Genomic DNA, 24033 nt, shown 5'->3' with positions numbered 1-24033 from the left:
AGACATTCCAACAGCTTCTTCCCTCTTGCGATCAACTTCTTAAACAGCTAACCTACAATTCCATTACAACATGCTGCCAATTCTTTTTTGTCTTGAGTTTGTTGTCACATTTCTGCGGGGCCAATTATATTTTACTCGTGCACTCACTGTAGCAGTCTCGCCACGCTGCACTATTTGCATATCTGTTGTTGACCAATACTGGCCACTCATGCCAGAGTAGCATCTGCACCACTTGCACACTGACTGAGGAGTATCTGCAACATTTGCACAATCAACATTGTCCCAGATTATCGCGCTACTCGTCACTTTAAACCGCATACACTCCTTGACGTCTCGGCGCCCTTTGCACAATGGTCATTGCACCGGACTATTGCAATATTAGTCATTCGAACTGGAGGACTCCATCTTTTGCACAATTGTCAAAAAAAAAAATGTACCGGCATTACCAGATAACTATTAACCCTTTATTGCTCAGTGACTGTTTGTTTTTTTGTCAATGTCTTTCTGTCTCCAAAGTGTTCCCTGTCAATTGACTGACTGTCTGTTGTCGTATTAGAGCGGCTCCAACTACCGGAGACAAATTCCTTGTGTGTTTTTTGGACATACTTGGCAAATAAAGACGATTCTGATTCCGATTTGTGGTTGCCGAATCGATTCAAGGACGATAATGGTTCATTTGGGACAATACGATCTGAAACGATCCAGTGGCTGGAAATTGATTCAGTAACTTTTTAGCCAAAAATCCCCCAATGTGACTGTGAAATAATTACCTGTATACTGGACAGTGCAGTTGAAATTTCCTAGATTCATGTTTCTTGTCAGGGAATCAGATCAAATTAGTTACGATCATTAAATATGAAGCTATTCCTGGTTTATTTGTATTGCTTTGCAATAAAACAAAGGGGAAGACAGCAACTTATTGTTATTTATATTATTTAAGCTATGATTTTACTTGTTCGGCCATTTTGTCTTCAAAAAGAGATATTTAATTGGTGTTAGAATTATGAGGGGATCCTTTGAAAAATGTCTCCACTGTAAGGAGTCCCCAGCTGCACCCAAAGTTGGAAAATACCTCTTCTGTCATCCAAATATAAGTTTGCTGTTTTCCCTTTGCCAGCGGTGTACAGTGAAAGGGAGTACAATGAAATGCTCTTCCAAAATGCTCTTGGCAAAACGTACAATAAACATGTTGCAATTCATACAACAGAAGATGTCATGGCGCCTTGCGGCTTTATGTTCAACTAAACAAGCCCAGACTTCACACTACGTCTATTGGTGACTATATTGCCCGCTTCACATCCACCTTTATGTCTGACCACTTCTTTTTTTAGTTCCGACCCCGCAGCACCGACAGCCGCACACGCGCTGTCCCATTCGCCTCCACTTCATTGAACTTCACATTCAGAAAATGGATTTGTCTTTATCGCCTTGCTCATTTTCCTTTTTTTCCCTGATCACGCAGAGATCGGGATCTCAGGTGCAGGGTTGATTTAAATATCATTTGCATATTTAAACATGGGCGTGGACATACACGTTGCTTGGAATGTACAAAGGCAATGTGCTTGAATTCTGAATATTTTTGTGCGTACCACGTTTTGTGGATTTGAGCGTGCGCCATGTTTTAGGAGGAAATCCACGCAAGTCTTTGTACATGAGGCCCATGGAGAGCCCATGCTCTCTGAAAGGAAAACACTACCCCCCGGACTAATAACCAGGCAATCACACGGTACTAATGAATGGGGCATTGAGTCGAATTTAGCCCCGATTTTTTCACCACGACAATATATATAGACAGACAGAGAGATTCAGTTACAGGTGTTGTTTCGACTTTGACCTTGCAACAGGCCTGTCTCTTGCTCTTTGCTTTTTGCTCTGATCTTCTTTGTCAATGGCAGCACGGTAGCCGACTGGTTAGCGCATCCACCTTACAGTTCTAAGGGCTCAGGTTCAAATCCGGCGTCGCCTGTGTTGAGTTTGCATGTTCTCCCCGTATCACTGCCGTGGGTTTTCTCCAGGTACTCTGGTTTCCTCTCACATTCCAAAAACATGCATGGTAGGTGAACTGAGGACTCTATAAATTGCCCATAGTTACGAATGTGAGGGCTAACGGTTGTTTGTTTATATGTTCCCTGCGATTGGCTGAGGGTGTTCCCCGCCTCTTGCCCAAAGTCAGCTGGGTTAGGCGCCAGCACACCCTAGTGAGGATAAGCGGTCAAGAGAATGCATCGATGCTTTGTCAACCTTTCTAACTCATCCATCCGTCCATCCATCCAGCCATACATTGTCTATTACTAATCAAGTTCAGGAATCAGGCTAGCTTATTTCCGCTGACTTGGGTGAGAGATGGTGTACGCCCTACCACAACACAAAGACCAAAAAGATAAATGGAATGTGGTCAGAAAACATTCTCTTCATGAAATGTGCACACAATTGATGCTGAGTTGTCCAAATCATGTTATTGGAAATACATCCCTTTGATCTCGACACGTGGGAAGAGTTTCGTCGAAATTGTATCTGAAGATGTTCAGAATCAATGTCTTGTGGACATCAACCAAGTGATTGTTACGTTTGTTCTTAGGAATGGCATTCAGCCACATTTCATCTGCCCACGATTGGTAGTTTGCCTTTGTATCTTTCCTAATGAGGATTCTGAGACGCGATATACCAGGGATCTGGTTTGATTTGGGCCCCACATCTGGGACGCACAAAAGATTAGCAGGAACACATGAAGCATATTCATTCTACGTCGGTAGACGTATGGTTTAACACCCATCGTATGTGTGCGTGTTTGTGTGTGTTACACGTACAGACACACACACACACACACACCACATATGGGAACGTTAACTGTTTAATAAACCATAACCACAACGGCACATGATATCAATATTCAGGCAGTAGTTGACTTCAACAAACTCCTTTTCAGCGTCATTGGATTGACAGGAAAAGGTCTCACATGACAATACAGCAGCTCGAGGGTGGCCCTTATTTTACATTTTATTCATCCTTTATATATTCAGGTCAAAGATTATTGAGAGATACAACTTTTTTTTTTCAAAAGCCAAGATGCAGCAGCAATTATACAGTACATAACACGACAACATTCATACAATAAATAAAAATAAAGACCAAAAAAACAACAACAGTGATATTAAAATGTATGACATCTGATTTAAAAACAGTGACAAAGCCCAAATGCTTTTGAGTACATACATGGTGTTTTTTTTTTAAAAATTCAAATTTGTCAGGCTTTAAGACATTTTTGGGGCTCTTTAGTGACTTCTTTAATGTCTTCATACCTACTGTATGTGTCAAATATGTCATAATTGTTTAAGTGCAGTTTTTACGGACAGAGCCTGAGTCTGATTTATTTAGAATTTTTACAAGATATTTTATTTATTTTTCTACAGTACAATGTTCAATGTTCTTTCAAATTGAAAGTTAATTGTTCTTTAAAAGGATGCCCATGAATTATGATCCTCTATATCAGTGGCATAAAAAAACAACCTCAACGATACTATTGTTTAGCTTGATAGTTTTGGAGAAAAAATATATCGTCCTAAATAAATTGCTATCGTGGCAGACTGAAACATATATTGAGAGAGAGCAAGAGCAATGGATGACACAAAAATATTGTCCAAATCGTACAAATAAACATCTGCAATACAGCAGGACTGCGACGCAAAAACCGTCACATTGCGGAGGATCTATCTGTATTCTGTGATGATAAGGACTTATTGTTCCAGGGCTAGGACTCATTGTTTCCAGGCATGTGGGTCTCTCCAGTGTAAAATGAGCTACGATATAGTTGTCCAAATCTGGCGGCAGGAATTGACATTTGATCGGCCTTGATCATTCAAATGACTCTCAGTTTAATATAACCAGTCCTAAGTAGTACATCCATACAAACGTTGAATGACAGATCATTTACACATACAGCGTACATTGTTAGTAGGATCGAGGTTGTTTCTGGAAACTTCGAAAGGTTAAAGGCTTTAGGCTTGGATGGGGCAATAAGCAAATAGATTACGCCACCATTGGTTGATTTATCAATGACGGTTTGCTGATGTGTCTGTGTTGGCACTGCTTACCTTTTGGACATAATGAAAATGGCGGCTCTTCTGCCAGCCTACCTTCCAGGTCGTGGGTGGAGAAACACGATGTGGGGGGTGGTGGGGGGTTATGTAAATTGCATCTACAATTCCTCAAAATTCAGCCAACAAAAGCTTTACTTGCTTGTTTGATTTCACACTTGATGGTTGGGTAAGGCACTCCAGAGAGCCAACTATTTGTATACAAGCAATTACAAAGTAACATTTCCATATGTTCCATTTGGTGCCTGTCAAAAATGCAAGCCACTAAACTTGCTCTGCTCGCGCTTGAGGCCTCCAAGTCGTGCGGCCTTTAACAGCAAAAGGCATTTCATAAAGATCTCCTCTTAAAAGTTAAGTTTTGAAAAGGTCCCTTGCTATCAGAACAACATTTTTGTACTGTTTAATGCATAACATAGGTCAAAAAGGAGTCTGCGGCATGTATGCAATTTGTCGACTGAATGCAAAAAGCAATAAACGGTATAAGGCTTACAAGACGGGTGGATTTGAAATCACCGTCATTGTGACGTCCGTCCATCCATGGGTGACACATCACACTGCCAGTTGGAAAAGACTAACTCCGATAGCTTGAAAAAGGGACATTTTGGGCATTTCCAAGCCAAATTATCTTGCAAACCCCACAAAAGGACGTCAAAGATTCTAAAAGTCAAATACAAAAATTGATGGATGGGGGGCCTTTATTTCTTGAGATTCTGCTAAGGATTGATTTGCCCCTGTTCGCATTGTATCTGTTCATTTTGTCCTCACAGGCCTGTTTCTGCTCATGCCTGTTCTGATGGCACCAACACCACCAAGCATGTGTACTCCTTTGAGGACGCTCGATGACAATCTGAGCCACAGGCGACGATACATGGTAAGAGAACAATGGCATGTTTATGACCGTGTGAAGGATTCCCAACTCAGCTGGCCAGGTTTAGTTTTCCGACCCCTTCAATTTTTCACTCTTTGTTATATTGCCGCCATTTGTTAAAATCATTTAAGTTACATTTTTAAGGCTTGGATGGGGCAATAAGCAAATAGATTACGCCACCATTGGTTGATTTATCAATGACGGTTTGCTGATGTGTCTGTGTTGTACACACATTTTTTTCGTGTGTACATTTTTTTCCTTATTAATGTACACACGGCACCCCATATTGACCAAAAAAACCGTAATTTATTCAAAAAGAAAAACTGAAATATCACACAGCCATAAGTATTCAGTCCCTTTGCGGTGACACTCGTATATTTAACCCGGGTGCTGTCCGTTTCTTCTGATCATCCTTGAGATGGTTCTACACCTTCATTGGAGTCCAGCTGTGTTTGATTATACTGATTGGACTTGATTAGGAAAAGCCACACACCTGTCTATATAAGACCTTACAGCTCACAGTGCATGTCAGAGCAAATGAGAATCATGCGGTCAAAGGAACTGCCTGAAGAGCTCAGAGACAGAATTGTGGCAACGCACAGATCTGCCCAAGGTTACAAAAAAAATTCTGATGCACTTAAGGTTCCTAAGAGCTGTCTGTACATGAATGTGGAAAAAAATGAACTTAAATGATTTTAGCAAATGGCTACAATATAAAGAAAGAGTGACAATTTTAAGGGGGTCTGAATACTTTCTATACCCACCGTATATATGTATGACAGACTTTGGCGTGGATGAACTTGACTGGCCTGCACACAGAGTCCTGACATCAACCTGATAAAACACCTTTTGGATGAATTAGAGTGCACACAGTGACCTCACAAATACATTTCTAGAAGCGTGAAGAGTGATGAATAATCTTGGTACTGGTATTGTTCATGTCTTCATTTTTCTTATCCTACTTTTACTGTGTTTATACTCAAAATGTTAAATCAACCTGCTAAGGGACTACAGATGGAACCTAGCCTCCGACTATATGCTGGCATATTTACATGCAAATGTTTATTCATGTCCGTTTTTGAACGAATGAATGATGAATGAACGAATCAATCAACAGATGGAATGCACTGGAATGCTGTCCTGACATAACTGAAGTCGTCTTTAATTCTGCATTTGTGGCAGACGGTTAGACCCCACACTCTGCGAGACCGTTTTAGTGAGCACATTGAATCACGAGTTAACTCTTTAACGTCTGTAAATAATCTACAGAGTACAGGCAATTCCAAAGGAGGCATCTATTCAGGGCCCCAGGACAGCATGAGACCATTAATTGAGACCAGACACAGTGTATGAACAAAGTCATATCTTTCGCTTCAATTGGAGGAAAATGTGTGCAAAAACAGAAGTTTAAAGAAGAACTGTAAATCTGCTCAGTGTAGTTTGTTGTCTAATACTCAGCGCACACCAAGGCAGTCATTGTTGCTGGTCTGTCAACGTGACCACCTCCTTAGTTGAACGTCAAAGCAAAACAAAAGAGTAGAGCCGGGAAACTGTGGTGGAACAGTCTTTAATCATCACAAAGACATGCTCTACGAAAGTGTTCCCCAACCTTCGTTGCACCGCGGACCGTTTAGGAGTCGGCGTTTTTCTCACGGACCGGCCATGGTGGCGTGCGTACGTACATACGCGCGCGCACACACGCCATGGCATGTCTGAGATGTTTGAGGGTCATGCGCCTGTAGAGAACGGGGGTACTCGCGTGGCTTCAGCAGGTGACATCGGGCGTCTGAGATGGTAGAAGATCTGCAAAACCAAGAACATGTGTTTTCTCTGACCACGGGGTTGTGCACCTTCAGTGTGGAAAATCCCCTTGCACTGAACAAGCCCAGACATGTTCTTATTATCGTATCAAAAACCATGTCCGACATCCAAACAACACGTCCAAAACAACATCAGGATTAGATGGGGAATGAACAGTACAAGAGCTTTAAATACTATTTTAAATCAAAACTTGAATTTCCGTGGATATAGTAATTACACAAACACAAGGGAGGAATAATTCCATGAAATGTTAAGCATGTAATATTGAAGGTAATAAACAAAAGGTATAATTTACAATAATCAAGTTACTGTCAATTACATAGTTTCATAAAAGCATGTCATTGTTTGTATACATTACAATGTTTGTGTTCTTTATGTGTTGCAGAAACACAACTTCCCTGTCAACTACACCATCAGGGTTCATCGCGAGGAAGTTTTTAAACTATCAAACATCAGCAGAATGGTAAGCGCTCGAGTGCGTTGCTCGAGTGGACTTTTCATTCCGGTTTGTTTCTTTCTGTGGAATAGTGCGGTCCTCTTCTCTCTCTTCTTTTAGAGGTTAAATGTGGACAACTTAGAAGAGTTTCACTTCCAGAGGATGTGGTTCCTTGTTAACCACGGCGTGTTGAAAAGGGTAAGCGCTCATTTTATTGTATTGTATTTTTGAGCTAACTGTCACATCGATGGCTTTACCGCCAGCTGCTTGTGCTTGCGAAAGGCAAAAATAAAGTGCTCCCTACCTGGAAGTTCCCAAACCTTGAAGGCGAGCAGTCATCGTACGTGACGTCGCCTGAGCCGACGGTGCACCACACGAGACCTCATTTTAGCCATGAGGTGTTTTTCGGGGGGGCTTTTTGCGGTACTTTTCTCTGAAGTAGGCCAATGCAAAGAATAGAACTTGATGTGCCTTCAAGTACTTTTCCCCCAGTGTCAGTATCAATCAATGAAGCAATCAAAACTTGATTCGTACAGCATTCTTCATGCATGTTAAATGCAGCACAAAGCACAAAAGGAACACAACAGAACAAGTGCACACACAAACGCTATTGCACATGTGCATTTACACACCCGCCGAACGATAAAATGCAAGAGAATGAAAAGAAAGTGAAGTAAGGAATTTTACTATCAGCTCTTTATCGTGAGGAAATACCCGTTTCTCGAATAAATGAAAGCAACTAGTTTTTTATTTTTATTTTTAAAAATTAAAAGATTGAGACAATAAAAACCAAAATAAAATCAACAAATGAAAAGTTAACAGTGGAGAGGTTCAAATCAATACATGAAATAAAAATATAAATACAAGGATGGAATCTACTAAAACAAGCAAAACAATATGTCTTAAGTTGACTTGAAAAAAAGCACCAGACTCTCAGCTGCTCTCAGGTCTTCAGACAAGGCTGTTCCACAGGCAAAAGCTGTGTCACCGTGTGTTTTGGGAATTGTTAAAATGCCTCTATTTGAAGATCTGGGCGTTCTGGAATGGGCATAGTTTAAAAGCAGATCAGATAACCATTCCCATAGACAATTCAACCGTTTTCCTCTCTGCTCGGGCTAAGAGTCCTGAATAGCATCCTTTCATTTCAAGCTCACGCAAATAACATCCCATGGTCCGCGTATCGCCATCATTTCCTGGTCATTTCACGACAATTAATTCAATTAAGGTGCATTAAAGGGACACTGTGTAACATTTTCCGTTGTTTGCTCGCCAAAATCAATGTCTGCGTTTATATGTTATCATTGGTTTATTATAACCTCTGCTGATAATCTGATGCATTCTTGTAAACGACAAATGTTTAGATTTATTTATACGCAAGAGTGGTGACCCAGTTGGGGAGCGCCATGACAGTCTGCCATCTTGAAACTGAAGTTGCCAGGTTTCTCCTTGACAACACTGCCTAAATCAGCCGAAAGCTAACTTTTTTTCATTTGTTTTGTTAGACAGTGTTGTTGTTCTTCGAGGTTTTTGGATATATGACGGCTACCACGTCTTTGAAAAACTGAGGCTCAATAGGGCAGTATTGGTTTGGATGCAATGCACAATTTCAACGCTAGATGGGAGTGATTCATGCACCGTGTCCCTTAAAATCACTTTTTCATTTGGGGCTTATAAAAAGAAAAGTCATCTTGCTCTTTTTGATCAGATCTGCTATCTGTCCATCCATCCATCCAAATGTTCATATTTTGGATGGAGACACATAGTTTTTCAAATTCAAAGTGCTAAATTCCAACCAAGTCGTGGACTTAGAAAATACATAGTAGCCTACTCTGCTAAAGTTTTGGGCCACAAATAGATCTTTTTCCTTTTTTTTCCGTGTATTTGGGCCACACTGAGGTGAGAAAAAGCAACGTTGCAAAGCTAATGTTGTAATCCAGCCAGCCATTTTCTGAGCCGCTTCTCCTCACGCGGGTCGCGGGCGTGCTGGAGCCAATCCCAGCTATCATCGGGCAGGAGGCGGGGCACACCCTGAACTGGTTGCCAGCCAATCGCAGGGCACATACAAACAAACAACCATTCGCACTCACATTCGCACCTACGGGCAATTTAGAGTCTCCAATTCATGCATGTTTTTGGGACGCGGGAGGAAACCGCAGGCACGGGGAGAACATGCAAACTCCACACAGGCGGGGCCAGGGAATTGAACCCCGGTCCTCACAACTGTGAGGCAATGCTGTAGTGGCCATATACACTATTGCGTGCTGTAATGTATAACATCATTGTCGAATGTCACTCCGGAATTGAAATCTATCGAAATGATCTACCCATCTATCAGTCCATCCGTGTTGGCGGCAACAACCTGCTAACACACAAACAAACAAGTTGCGTGTGTGCTTGGGTAGGTTACAGATACGCCTGAAAGGTGAAGAATCGCTCCAATATATCCAATGGAATTTTTGCACGTATAAAAGTAGTGTCTTCTATCCAAATTCAATTCCCAGATAATCCGAGTGATGCCAGAGAGACATCCTTCGCGTCCCTACACCACAGAGTTGGAGAAACGTCTCCAAGACGCAGAGGGAGTCTTCGTGCAGTCGCATCCTCCGGAGGTGAGGCGGAGTTTCTGCTTATTTACCACGTCTGTATTAAGTTGCTCATTGATTGAAGGAATTTCACCCATAATTGAGTTTGTCTCGGAACGCAGGGCTCCGATGACATTTGGAAGAGCAGGGATGTCACATTGATCCTGTGTATGATTATTTGGAATGAATAGAGGAAAGGACCCGTGGAATAATTAGAGTGCGACAGCCATTAAAGGAAGATAAAAATTGGCGTCCAGTGTAGGCGAGCTTGTAAAGTGGTAACTGGGGAGATTTGTTCAGGATAATGGGACTTGCAAAAAGAATCTCAAAACTGATACTTGACTGATATCCAGGCCTGGGACTTCTCAAGTCACAGACCATTTAGGGAGTACTACGCTCACACTGAAAAGGAAAATGTGTTGTTGTAAAATTAGAAGCAAAAAAAAAAGTTGCGAATGGGAAGTTAAACAAAACAAGGAGCTTGCAATGTCGATGTGAGATATTCAGCACCGCAATGATGCCAACAAACGACTCAATAGCGTGCGTCTGTGTGCAGGTGTTCCAGCAGGAGCTTCCAGATGCAGTCCAGGACATTTGGGATGGTTTAACAGAAGAGTCAGACAGAGTGCCAGAGTCCAGCTGGAGGTTTGCTTCTCCAAAATCCCTTTTGGACAATTTCTGTCACACGATGTACTGCCTCTTCAGTGAGTGCTTTGCCACCACAGAAACACTGGACTGTGAGTATAAGACGACTTAGTCCATCAGTAACAACCTAGAATTCAATGTGAATTGTGTTTCACCGTATCTGTAGGCATGATGAAAAAAATGTAGATGTTTGGAGTATCTGTGCATATTTACTCTTCGACCAATGAAGTCATCCTATTTTTTTTAAGGTCACACAAACCTTTCCGACATATATATATATATATATATATATATATGTCTATCACTGGCGACCTCAGCTCAGTGAGCTGTGTGAGGTATGCTAAAGCAGACGCTGTACATGCCGTATATTGGACTCGATCACATTTATGAAACTATCAAAGGATAGATGACTAATTAAGGAAGATGCAGGTTGCTTGAGAGAGTGGACATGGGCGAGACTAAAAGCGAATGTGTGGATATTTTATAATAGGCTTGCTCGCTCCCATTCATTTGAACTTAAACGCTGCGCGACAGTTCAGCCGTGGTCAAGGAACTGGCAATGGCAAAAAGTGTGATGATGGTGGTGACCTTAGAAGAGGGAAAGCGAGGCAAAGCAACAAAAGTGACGCGTTCACTTCAATGGGGATGAACTGACAATAGGTCGACAACAATAACAAGAAAAGAAGAATAGCGGAACGTAGCAGCAAAGTCAAGGGATGAGTAGTTGGATTGTAGTTTAGTTTATTACACAGCGGATAACTTCTTTTAACACTTGTATTCCAGTTAAGAATGTTAACTTGTCATTTAAAGCGCTGCTTGTGGAGGTGTTCAACGTTTTACGCCGGCGACTTTGTGACGCTTAACCTCCACTGTGCAGTCAAGTTGGACGACTAAAGATTTGCTTGCAAATGGTTTGTTTCAGGCCATCCAAGATGGGCAAATTGGCTATGGAGAAAATAAAGAAGCTGGAAAAATACCAGTCCGGTCAGGAATAGTTATTTTTTTTTTTGGGGGGGGAAAGAATATTCAAAGTTGCTTGATAACATACATTCAATACTGCATCTCAATAGAATGAGTTGAGCAAAAAGCTTGACTGTATCTAAAAGTCAACACGTTCTCCAATTGTTCTTGCTCACAGTCTCACAGAGAAAACACAAATCCCACTCATGTTTTGGCAGTCCACTGGAAAATACACGCCTTTAGTACGAGCTGTCATAGCATTTAATTGATGTCAAAAATTTCCCTCCACATTCCCGTTCAAAAGTTGAAATTGAAAATGATGAGGCGGGCACCACATTTTAGAGCCTTCCATTTGGTTCGTTTTGTGCTGGGAACACACTGAGAATGATGTTCTCACTGATCGTCTGTGCAGAACGATTTTAAAAGTCTCCAATTCTCCCCTTGAGCGTGACAATATAATCCCGCATCCACACTTGGCTCACACTAAAACACACTCAAAGAATATATTCTTTCTGTCATTATGTCTGGGAGAAAAGGCTTCACTTTCAACTGCAGTGACCAGTGCAACGTGGCTTTGCATTAAACTAAAACATTTTAAATGTGCTTGAGCTAGATTGTCTCTGGAGAAAGGCCAAATTGTTCAAGTGGGCTGTGGTGACGTCTCAGTCAGAGACATGTGACACAACCTAAGGGATATCACCACACCGCAGAGTCAATCTGCTGAAATTTCTTTTGATGCTTGTTTGGGGCATATTTACACCACATTAGCCAATTCCGATTATTATAATTATATATTTTTTCCCTTCTTACTGCTACGAGGCCCAGTTCAGAAATGGGTCATGTTAGCTCCTCAGATTGGAAACAGGCCTGCCATGTATCAGATATCTGCCAATGCGACTGCAACGTAAAAAAAACGCGTTGGATAAACCCTATCAATATGAACTGGATGCCAAACCAATGGAAATTGGGGTAGGACACCAGTAGTGGTGTAACCATCCATTCATTATTTCGACGCATCGAGTTATATTCCTACGATCCAACTGGATCCATATGTGCTCGGCAAGTTAGCCTTCCGGACAAAACTATATTGATCTAAATTGTTTTGAAAGGTAATGTATTGATACTGGGAAATAACGCATTGGCAGACTTTATATGGCGATGTGTGTGTATTGTATTTCCAAGAAACACACGCACAATTCCTTCTACTCCGCTTGAATTTTCAGTTAGCACACAGCAGTTAGCACAATGCTGCTTTCTTTTTTGTCTCTTTTCTTCCCCGTATTCTATTCTACGTCCCACATCTAGCCAAAAAGGCCCGATAGGACTCCTTCTTCAGCTTGTGGGCATCCCTCCAACGGGTTCGGGGATGGCCGCCACGACACGCACCGACCACCTTACGGCCTCAGCAATGGAGGCGCGGAACATGGTCCACTCGGACTCGATGTCCCCCGCCTCCCCCGGAATAATAAAGTTCTGTCGGAGGTGGGAGTTGGTACTCCTTCTGACAGGGGATTCTGCCAGACGTTCCCAGCAGGCCCTCACAATACGTTTGGGCCTGCCACATCGGACCGGCATCTTCCCCCACCATCGGAGCCAACTCACCACCAGGTGGTGATCAGTTGACAGCTCCACTAATCTCTTCACCCGAGTGTCCAAGACATGCGGCCGCAAGTCCGATGACACGACCACAAAGTCGATCATCGAACTGCGACCCTAGGGTGTCCTGGTGCCAAGTGCACGTGTGGACGCCCTTATGCTTGAACGTGGTGTTCGTTATGGACAATCCGTGATGAGCACAGAAGTCCAATAACAGAACACCGCTCGGGTTCTGATCGGGTGGGCCGTTCCTCCCAATCACGCCCTTCCAGGTCTCACTGTCATTGCCCACGTGAGCATTGAAGTCCCCCAGCAGAACGATGGAGTCCCTAGCGGGAGCGCTCTCCAGCACCCCCTCCAAGGACTCTGAACTGCTGACCTCACACACCAGCTCGGGCTCCTTCCCCGCCACTGAGGTGATGTTCCACGGCACTAGAGCCAGCTTCTGAAGCCGGGGATCGGATCGCCAAGGTCCCTGCCTGCGGCCACCGCCCAGCTCGCACTGCACCCGACCCCTATGGCCCCTCCCACAGGTGGTGAGCCCATGGGAAGGGGGACCCATGTTAGCCTTTCGAGCTGTGCCCGGCCGGGCCCCATGAGTGCCTTCGACGCCCACCTCCAGGCCTGGCTCCAGAGGGGGGCCCTGGTGACCCGCGTCCGGGCAAGGGAAACCTAGATTCATTAATAGGTTTCATCATAGGGGTCTTTTAGCCGTGCTTTGTCTGGTCCCTCACCTAGGACCTGTTTGCCACGGGTGACCCTACCAGGGGCATGAAGCCCCAGACAACTTAGCTCCTAGGATCATTGGGACACACAAACCCCTCCACCACGATAAGGTGACGGTTTCCAGGAGGGGCTCTCTATGTATTATTAACGAAAAGATTTTCCCCATGAAATCTCACACTGCTTAGTTTCTTGCCATTAGTATTTGACTGTTTAGAACAGGGATTCTCACACTTTGGGTCCAGCTAGGGACCCCTTCATAATTCTAACACCATTTAAAAATCTCTTTTTGAAGAAAATCATAGCTGAAATAATATAAATAACAATAAAGTTGATGTTTTCCCCTTTTGTTTTATTGAAAATCAATGCAAGTGAATCAGGAAAATCTTGATATTTCCTTTGACCTGATTCCCTTGCAACACGGGTGTCAAAGTCAAGGCCTCTGGGTCAGATCCTGGCCGGCCACATCATTTTATGTTGCCTGCGAAAGCAAAGTAGGGGTGCCAACTTCCATGATTCTCGTTCAAGTCTTTACCAAAATTTGAAATTGTCATATGTAATAAGTAATAATGTTGAGATATTGCAAGCATTTTGTTTGGTTGCCAAACCCCTATTAATAGTAACTGGAATAATAGTTGAACCAACTGTTATGCTTGACTTCTCATTTCAAAAGCAGTTATCCCTCAATTGGCTGTGTATACTGGATGTAATAATATGATGAGGCAATTCAAAATGTTTATGGTTTCACAGTCATAATGGCCCTCTGAGGAAAACCGTAACTACAATGTGGCCCGCGACAAAAATGACTTTGACACCCCTGCAACGACAGGAATCTAGGAAATGTCACCTGCACTGCCCAGTATGCAGGAATTTTGTTTCACAGTCACACTGGATTAATTTTTGGCTAAAAAAAAGGAATTGTTTCAGATATCGTTCAAAATGAACCAATATTGTCCTTGTCCTCGCCGACCACAAATCGTGTTACACACCCAGAAACCGGCATTGTACAAGTAAATCCATCACGAAAGATGGTGCAGGGTAATTTGGGAAAGACCAAAGCCCATTGAAGCTGTCTTTTTGCAACGTGGCTGTACCTTGTGAGAGTTACAGACACAGAACAAGATGGAGGAAGGCGACCCTTCACTTTCATGGCTTCGGAGGGAAACCGCCCTCATGTCTTCCCTCACGACATCCATCAACCTTCTCTTTGGTCTTCCTCTAACTCTCTTGGCTGGCAGCTCCATCCTCATCGCCCTTCTACCAATATACTCACTTTCTCTCCTCTGGACGTGTCCAAACCATCGACGTCTGCTCTCTCTAACTTTGTCTCCAAAACATCGAACCTTGGCTGTCCCTCTGATGAGCTCATTTCTAATTTTATCCACCGCCGCGATATGTCATTTTCCTTTTTGCCATCACTGGTACTCTGAGGTACTCTGACCTGCATTACACAATGAACACAGTAACGCCCCCCCAAAAGCAAAAATACTTTTACTACTTTAATACTACTCCTTAAGATGGTCACTGAGATAAAGTCTTGAGAGATGTCATGCAGGAGGTTTTGTGCGACTTTAGAGGAATGTTTTTCCTAATTTCAGAATTTGACAGCCTCAGGGGCATTCAACTTCTCGCAAATACAAACACACCGTTTTCATTTGAGCTTTTTTACATCCATCCATTATATACAAATCTGAATTTGTTTTGATAAATGTTGTCTTTTATTTTTCAGACTTGGATACCTCCCATTGTCAGAAAGGCAGGAAGAAAGCCTTAAGGGCAAACAGCTGAGAGGAGGCTATAGCGGGGGTTGTGGGGGGGGCCATCCCTCTTCATGCTAAATAGTTATTATTTCCCTTGACCTAGAGGGAGCTCGAAAGACAATCCATGTCTTCAGCCAAAGCCTGCTGGATGATATGCTATATATCATTTGGCCCTAATATCTCCTCAAAGAGATTTGCTCATTTTGATATGTATCAAACTCAATGCATGATCCATTATGTGACTTAAATTATTTGCTACGCTGGGGTCTTTTTGGAATGGAAGATGTGCCGCAAGCTGCCTGATCCGCAGCGAATGGTTAACTTGATCTCTGGAGGACTTTGCCTTGAAAAGACCGCAATGTGCTCTTGTGTGTGCCTGCCTGCTTCGTATCAATGTGCCTCACATTGGAGTTATGATAACTCAAGTAAATAAATAAGTAACTTTTTTTCAAACCACTGGACAACCACACAAGAATATTCTGCTTAGCAACGCCACCTTCAGTGACTGCAAGGCTGTGGACATCATCTCTAAAGACAGCTTTTGAATTTTCTCTCCCTCCGTTCTGCTGTCAATAGAAGCATATTTGGCTGTACATTATGCTTTTATCATACTTTACATATTTTCCTCCGTGTGTTATCCATGGACTATTTGATTTTGAACATTTGCTGTGCATGAAGAGACTTGGGCACAGATGAAGAATAATCGTTCTAAATATGTCCAGCTTTCGCGTTTTACCCTGCACTTGCTTTGCATTCGAAGAAGCTTGACCGACAAGAGCATGACAAAACAGATTCTACATGGATTTATTGCCAGTGTTCGAACCAATGTTGCATTTGTGAAATATATATGTCACATATATCAATGTGCACTGGTAATCCAAGTGCTTTTTAGGAACTTCTTTAAATGAATCATCACGCCAAAACTGTATTAGACAAACATAAAAACACACTATATTGCTTTTCATTTATTTTAACAGTATTCTCAATGTTTCTGTTTAATTCATAGAATATTGATGCTGAAAAAAAAAAAATAAAAATTCCAACTTAAAAGAATTCAAAGTGTAAAACTAAAAGTAGACTGTGATATTGAGACAAAGCAGGGCACGTCAATGACACTGCAAAGTAGGTCAGTTTGTTGAACACTTACTGGTACACCGCAGCTGAATACTGATGAAAAATACCCTGAACCTAAGAAGCCTATGAATAATAACAAATTGCTTCTGTCTCATATTAATATGTTGAATATATGACCTTTCCTTTGCGACACCCTACAGGAGATAAGAGTTTTCAGTCTGAGACAATGCTAGTAGAATGAAGTTGTGTGTATGTTCAAAGAAACATGTTACAAGAATCAGAGGGACACCAGAAGAGTTTATAAAGATTTATTCCAATGATGTCCATCCATCCATCCATTTTCTGAGCCGCTTCTCCTCGCTAGGGTCGCGGGCGTGCCGGAGCCTATCCCAGCTGTCATCGGGCAGGAGGCGGGGCACACCCTGAACTGGTCGCCAGCCAATCGCAGGGCACATAGAAACAAACAACCATTGGCACACACATGCACACCTACGGGCAATTTAGAGTTTTCAATGAACCTACCATGCATGTTTTTGGGATGGTGGAGGAAACCGGAGTGCCCGGAGAAAACCCACGCAGAACGTGCAAACTCCACACAGGCGGGGCCGGGGATTGAACCCCGCTCCTCAGAACTGTGAGGCACACGCTGTAACCGGTCGTCCACCGTGCCACCTTCCAATTTAAATCTTTCACTCTTTGCTGTATTTCAGCCATTTGTTAAAATCAAGTATTTTCCCCCCCTCATTAATGTACACACAGAAAGCCATATTGACCAAAAAAAAACGTAATTGTTGAAATTTTTGCAGATTTGTTCAAAAAGAAAAACTGAAATATCACACAGCCATAAGATTTCAGACCCTTTGCTGTGACTCGGGTGGTGTCCATTTCTTCTGATCTTCCGATTAAAATGGTTCTACACCTTCATTGGAGTCCAGCTGTGTTTGATGGAACTTGATTAGGAAAGCCACACACCTGTCGATATAAGACCTTACAGCTCGCCAGAGCCCCGACTTAAACCGAATTGAGCATCTCCGGAAAGACCTGAAAATGGCTGCCCACCACCGTTCACAATCCAACTTGACAGAACTGGAGAGGATCTGCAAGGAGGAATGGCAGATGATCCCCAAATCCAGGTGGGAAAAACTTGTTGCAAAGGGTGCTTCTACCAAATACTGAGCAAAGGGTCTGAATTCTTATGCCTCTGTGATATTTCAGTTTTTCTTTTTTAATAAATCTACAAAGATTTCAACAATTCCGATTTTCTTCTGTCAATATGGGGTGCTCTGTGTAGATTAATGAGGGGGGGGGGGATGAACTTAAATGATTTTAGCAAATAGCTGCAATATAAAAAAAAGAGTACAAAATTTAAGGGGGTCCCAATACTTTCTGTACCCACACTAAATATATATACATATATATATATATATATATATATATGAAGCCATCGTCTGAAGATAGAGAGCAGCAGCGTTGATATCACTGGTTAAAATTACAATTTTAGTTTTTTTTTTTTTATTTTGTAAAATTACAACGCTATTCTTGTAATATTTTTACTTCCTTTTTTCCCTAGTAACTTTATTCTCCTAACATGACTTTATTCCCCTAATTTACAACTGTATTCATGTAACATTTCACATGATGAGTTTATTTCAGCATTGAGCCAGCTACTTGGCAAATGCAGTGAACTTACCTACAAGTTATTCTACAGTAAATGAAGAAGCTTCATTCCACTGAAGCTGCCTACCACAGAAATGTAGCATTGTAAGCTACAATAAAGTAACTAAAGTTGCATCAGTTTTTCTTTTTTGTTGAACATAGCAAAAACGTCTGCTTAAGTCATTACTATCTCGTGATCAATGAAACTCCGAGACAGTCAGATCAGATGAGTTTTATTAAACTGAGTATTGTTTATTCAACTTTCTCTCTTGACAAATCCTCACAATGGGCCATATTTTCACGTTTGTGCATAACAATGCAAATCTATTCTCTTCAAAGGATGACTTTTCCCTTGTCAAATTAGAACTTAATTATAATAATGTAAATCTTCACATGGTAAGGACTTGGAGCCCCCCAACCATCCATTTTCTGTACCGCTTATCCACACGAGGGTCACGGACGAGCCAAATAATATAAATCATAAATGGGCCAAGCCATTGTAACTGGGCCAATGTCATCAAGCTAGGATTAATAGATGATCAATAGATGCATTTATCTTTGCCTATTGGCATCAAAGGTCACAGTATGTTTGCTGTATTAGACCTTTATAGAAATAACACAAGACATACATTTGATTGTCAGTTTCAGGAAGTTTCATCTTGATGTGGGGTATTCACTCTTTTAAATGCTGACTTGCTGGTTTAGTCAGTTTGTGGTGTCCTTCTCTTGTTTTTCTATAGTTTCATAGAAATGTTTAAAGTTGGTGTAACAATAGTTGATTGGAGCAACAAATACTGTAAAGTACAATACTCTCCTTGAATGCATATACAAAAAAACCCTCTATGATTTTTTGGTGGGAAAAAAAGGTCAAAGTTTTTAAAATATTCAGAATTGGCATACAGTGGAAAAAGCATTGAAAGTGCAACGTGTATAATTACATAAGGGTGTGTAAACCTCAGGTACTTTTATCATGCATGTCATAAAGACACATACAGTATTTATTTGTAAAGGCTCACTGAAGGCTTACTTATTTCCAGTTAGCAATCCGAACCTACTTACATATTGAATGTGTGTTGAAGCTTTAAAGTCAGAGGTGTGTCAGAAAAGTACTATGGCTGGTGTCACAGAAGATATATTGAAAACCCAAACTACGAGTTTTCTTCTTCAATGGCGGCCAGACGTTCGACCATAAAAAAAAGAAAAGAAAAAAAAAAAAGTGCCGTACTACTTTCAGTGCACTAGAAAAGCCGAGAGTTTTGGCACGACAACTTATTGCTTATTGCTATTCTCCATGACAACACATCTGCTCACAATGCTCTGAGCATCCAACAGTTGCTGGTCGAGAAACTGTGTCATGCTGGAGCAACCTTGCTAATCACCGGACCTGGCTCTATGTGATACCCCACCTCCCCCTTTTTTTAAGCTCAAGTAGGTCTTTAAAACAGGTTCCGTTTTAAAGATTTGGATGACATCAAGATGGCAGCGCTGCAGAGGATCCAGGAAGAATCCTTCCATCAGTGCATGACGGTGCAGTAGAGAAGGCTGCGAGTGCATGAGAAACCAGGGGGATCACTTCCGAGGGCAAAACCTGTAGTTAGGATTTGAAATATATATTTTGTGACACCAGGGTGAGAAGCTCGGTCATCCGGGGAGGATCTCAGAGTAGAGCCGCTGCTCCTTCACATCGAGAGGAGCCAGATGAGGTGGCTGGGGCATCTGATGCGGATACCTCCCGGACGCCTCCCCGGTGAGGTGTGCCGGGCACGTCACCCCGGGGACGACCCGGGACACGCCGGAGAAACTATATCCTTCGGCTGGCCTGGGAACGCCTCGGGATTCCCCCGGAAGAGCTGGATGAAGTGGCTGGGGAGAGGGAAGTCTGGGCGTCCCTGCTAAAGCTACTGCCCCCGCGACCCGACCTCGGATAAGCGGTAGAAAATGGATGGATGGCTTTTGTGACACCAGTCCCGGAACTTTTCTGACCCAATGTGTCAGTTATTACATTGACATGGGGTGATGGTCATTGATCATATTTGGGATCTGAAACCAATTCAGTGACACTTTCCATATGTTGTATGGGGTTCAACGCTGCGGAGAAATGTGTACCGTGATATAATATAGTAATTGCTGAATTGCGTGTATTGTTGGGAATGCATTTCTCTTTGCTCACACAATGAAGCAAATGTAATGATACATGTTTGTAACAACATGAACATTTTAAAAGTGTATCCCCCAAAACAGATTGTCAACATGAAGTGCTATGTGCAACCGCTGAATGACAAAGGACAACAGAAATATGAGTGCAAATACATTGATTGTTGTTGTCTGGTTTGAACAAGAGATCTCTTTTTTTTATTATTTTTTTTTTTATACACAGGATACTGAATATATTTATTTTTGAAAATGTATAATGCTACTGTATGTGACTACTTTTATGAAAGAAGTATCATAAAATTGCAATTTTATCTGTAGTGCTCTGAATTGATGTCATTGTTTTAATAATATTTCAGTACATAATAAAACGTTGCTCTTTCCACTTTTGATTATTGTCTAATTTTACATTATTTCATAATAACTACACAGTTAGCAGACATTTCTAGAGTATTCAGTACTGTGCTTTAAACGTCAGTTTGATGAGCTACTTACAAGATCCATTTACCCTAATAAGATACATATTTATAACTAGTGCTGAATGCTAATGCTGAGTATTGTTTCCTTTAAGTACAGTAGGCTGCATACTGTAAGCGTTCACTCCCACAATTTATTTCATATTGACACAGTGAATTTTTCAATGGGTAGTAAAATGTTTATTTTTCTAGAAACTGAAACATGAAAACAATATATAGCTGCGAAATAACTCGAGTGTACACACACACACACACACGACTTTTAGCTATCAATACACTAGTAAATAAAGCGAAAGGTATCTGCGCTTTTTTTTTTACCCTTACGACTCGCCGTGGTAAACCCGGACGTACACAGGAAGTTTAGTTAGGAAACAAAAGACAAATAAATATATTTTTTAAAGTTATGTAACGTCGATCACCTATAATTTATTTTGAATTTGTTTTAAAATAAAATTCAAATAATAATGGTATATTTTCCTGTTGCATCGAAACGGCTTGCCAATCACCGTTTTACTTTGAAAGTAGGAAGGAACGAAGTGATTTGACTTCCCGTGACTGGAATAGGTTTGACAGCGAAAGGCGATTTTGGATGTTTCCAACTTAACCTGACTTTGCTATTGGTGGTACTCGACAACATAAGCATCTAAGGTCACTTTTTTAGCGTCTAGGTACGACAGCAAGTGTCCTAATACTTCGAAAAAATGTCCTCCTTGGGCGGAATGACGGTGCCGAGCCGTCTCCCGTTGCTCCTGACCCACGAAGGGGTGCTGCTTCCAGGCTCGACCGTCCGCTTCAACGTCGATACTCCTCGGAACATGCACCTGATCAAGCACCGCCTGCTCAAAGGGACTTCGCTCAAAAGCACCATCATTGGAGTGATCCCCAACACCAGAGACCCTGCGAAGGATGCCGAGGACCTCCCCACATTGCACAAGTAAACTTGACAATCACAGAGTTGAGACAGGTGTTAGTGACATTGCATTACAGCTCTTGACTGAGTACTCGTGACCCCACAAGTAGCTAACTCAAAGTCAATGGACACAACATTAGGTACAGTTGATATCAGTACAAAACAAAACAAATATCTGTCACGCCTTAGCTAATAATGATTGGATTGAGAGCTATTCACTGATTTTTTAAAAAAATTACTATGAATACTTGTCTGTTGGCAGGTTGAATCTTTGTAACGGCATTGCTTAATGTTGTGACTGGTAAGTGGAGCTGTTCTTTCTGCTCCCAGTAGTCCTTACCCTAAAGGTAGGATATACACGTATGTAACTGCAGTGCAAAACTACATACCTTCCTATCTATTTCAGCCTCTTAAATGTTGTTTTATTTATGTATTTTCGTTCTGGGGAAATCTAGAGCGGAGTCGTGCAACACAGCCAAGCACACAAAGATGGACTTTAACCGACCACAAGGCCATTCTGTTCCCCCTCCCTTTTCTACTGGCCTGAACAATCATTCATCCACTTTCTTTACTGCTTGTCCTCATGTGGGTCGCGTGGGGGGGAATCCTCTTGGCGCATCATTTTATTGAACAGCTAATATATACCAACTTACCTTAATGAGAAACATGCTGTTTTTGAAAGGGCAAATGTTTGTGGAGGTTTTTTCCCAGAACACTGAATTACTTCTGCTTGCTTGAAATTGCTAAACGGATTAAATTACACTGATCTTCAAAAGAAGAATCGACACCGCCGACTACCTCGGGCTTGAACTACTTACTGAAGTGGCTGGCCAGTATGTGAAGTGAAGCCTGGATAACATCTCTGGAATCTCATGATGCCGGTCGACTTTGGTCAACTGACAAAAATATTTCCCATTAAGATCAACTAAAGTTGGAATCATTTGTTCTAGAGTTGGGCAGCAAAGCAGTGTTTTGGTTAGCACACGTGTCTCTGTGTTCTGGGTTCAAGTCTCGGCCTGTGTGGCCTTTGCATGTTCTACCCATGTTTGCATACTGTTTTTCTTTTCCAAAACATTGTTACTGAGGCGATAATCTGGGCTAGTTTGTGTAAGTGGAAAACCTTTAATAAGATGGCGCGCCGGTCAGAGCACAGACGCGAAGAGACTGGACTCCAATGTACACTTTATCGCCAAAAGTATTCGCTCACCTGCGTTGCCTCATATGATTTGAAGTGATATCCCATTCTAAATCCATATGGTGTTGGTCTACCCTTTGCAGCTATAACAGCTTCAAGTCTTTCAGCAAGGTTGATGGGGATTTTTGCCCATTGTTCCAGGAGCATATTTGTGAGGGGCAAGACGTGGCAGAGGCCACACTGATGTTGGAAAAGAAGCCCCATGGCTCAAAGTTAACTTTTTAAACAGTTTCATTTTATAATTTTTGCTTGCCCTGTTCGGTCAAATGCACTCAAATGTTTGCTATATCCCACGGTTCGGTTTTATCACGATATTAATCTCACAGTACGATAATTATTCCGGTATTGTTGGAAAGCTCTCGGTATCGCAGGAAGGTTGACGGTACAGGTGGGGTGAAGATGTGAAAGCAGGAATACCGAAAAACCTCTTTTTCTTTCTCAATAGGCTTTAGTAGTTTCTGTGCGTTTCCCCACAGGTTTTTGTGAAAAATACATCTTCACATCATATATTATTGTGCACTTTTATCCCCGTCCAATCCAATGTTTACATTCATATACAGTACCTCCAAACACCTATTGCTGCAGCAATAATCATGCCATGCTCACAATAACAAAACTGAAATTGTCTGTTCACTAATTGAACAGAATTTATTTATTTATTTATTTTTTTAAAGTTAGAACATTAGACATTTCTGTTATTCTAACTAACATGAAAAATGACTGCCTACTAATAGTGATTTATTTGCTTGAGTCCAAAAATTCAAGTCAAGTTAGAGAGGCAGGAACAGTTTTAAAGGCAGGATTAGAAAGAGCCAAGTAACAATAAATAAAATAATCATGGGACTCTTACGTAGTTTCTTTTCCTCCGCTTAGTGATATTGTAAAATTATTATTTTTCTGAGCAGCCTCTGTGACGTTATGAGCGGAAACGGAACCGCTGAAGCGTTCTGTCACTCACTTATGAGTCTTCAGGGAATGACCAATGAGCAGCCAGCCTGCAGGCGGGGCGGGACTTCATTGGATGAAGCAGCCGTTTCTTCAAGCTAACGGCTAAAGTTGAGTCAGTCAAGCACATGAAAACAAGCA

General features: G+C 41.8%; 2 protein-coding genes across 5 annotated transcripts in view; both read left to right on the top strand.

Annotated features, from left to right (window-relative positions):
• il34 (interleukin 34) overlaps positions 1–20751 on the top strand; it is a 63032-nt gene extending 42281 nt beyond the window's left edge. For 2 of the 3 annotated variants that reach the window (XM_061774920.1, XM_061774919.1), the window contains exons 3-8: positions 4862–4965; positions 7169–7246; positions 7340–7417; positions 9721–9828; positions 10358–10538; positions 15455–20751. In XM_061774920.1, the coding sequence (XP_061630904.1) occupies positions 4862–4965; positions 7169–7246; positions 7340–7417; positions 9721–9828; positions 10358–10538; positions 15455–15513 (608 nt within the window). In that variant the 3' untranslated portion in view covers positions 15514–20751. The remainder of the gene's footprint in view (positions 1–4861; positions 4966–7168; positions 7247–7339; positions 7418–9720; positions 9829–10357; positions 10539–15454) is intronic. The other variant, XM_061774921.1, reaches the window with a different exon arrangement.
• A 586-nt stretch (positions 20752–21337) lies between these two features.
• Positions 21338–24033, top strand: part of lonp2 (lon peptidase 2, peroxisomal) — a 29632-nt gene continuing 26936 nt past the window's right edge. The window contains exon 1 of one of the 2 annotated variants that reach the window (XM_061774912.1): positions 21338–21776. In XM_061774912.1, coding sequence (XP_061630896.1) covers positions 21544–21776 — 233 coding nt within the window. In that variant the 5' untranslated portion in view covers positions 21338–21543. Of the gene's footprint in view, positions 21777–22000; positions 24003–24033 lie in introns of those variants that run through there. The other variant, XM_061774913.1, reaches the window with a different exon arrangement.

This window comes from Phyllopteryx taeniolatus, chromosome 5, assembly GCF_024500385.1.
Source record: "Phyllopteryx taeniolatus isolate TA_2022b chromosome 5, UOR_Ptae_1.2, whole genome shotgun sequence".
Taxonomy (NCBI): Eukaryota; Metazoa; Chordata; class Actinopteri; order Syngnathiformes; family Syngnathidae; genus Phyllopteryx; species Phyllopteryx taeniolatus.
The sequence above is the reverse complement of the archived record's forward strand: the minus strand, read 5'-3'. Positions and strand labels throughout refer to the sequence as shown.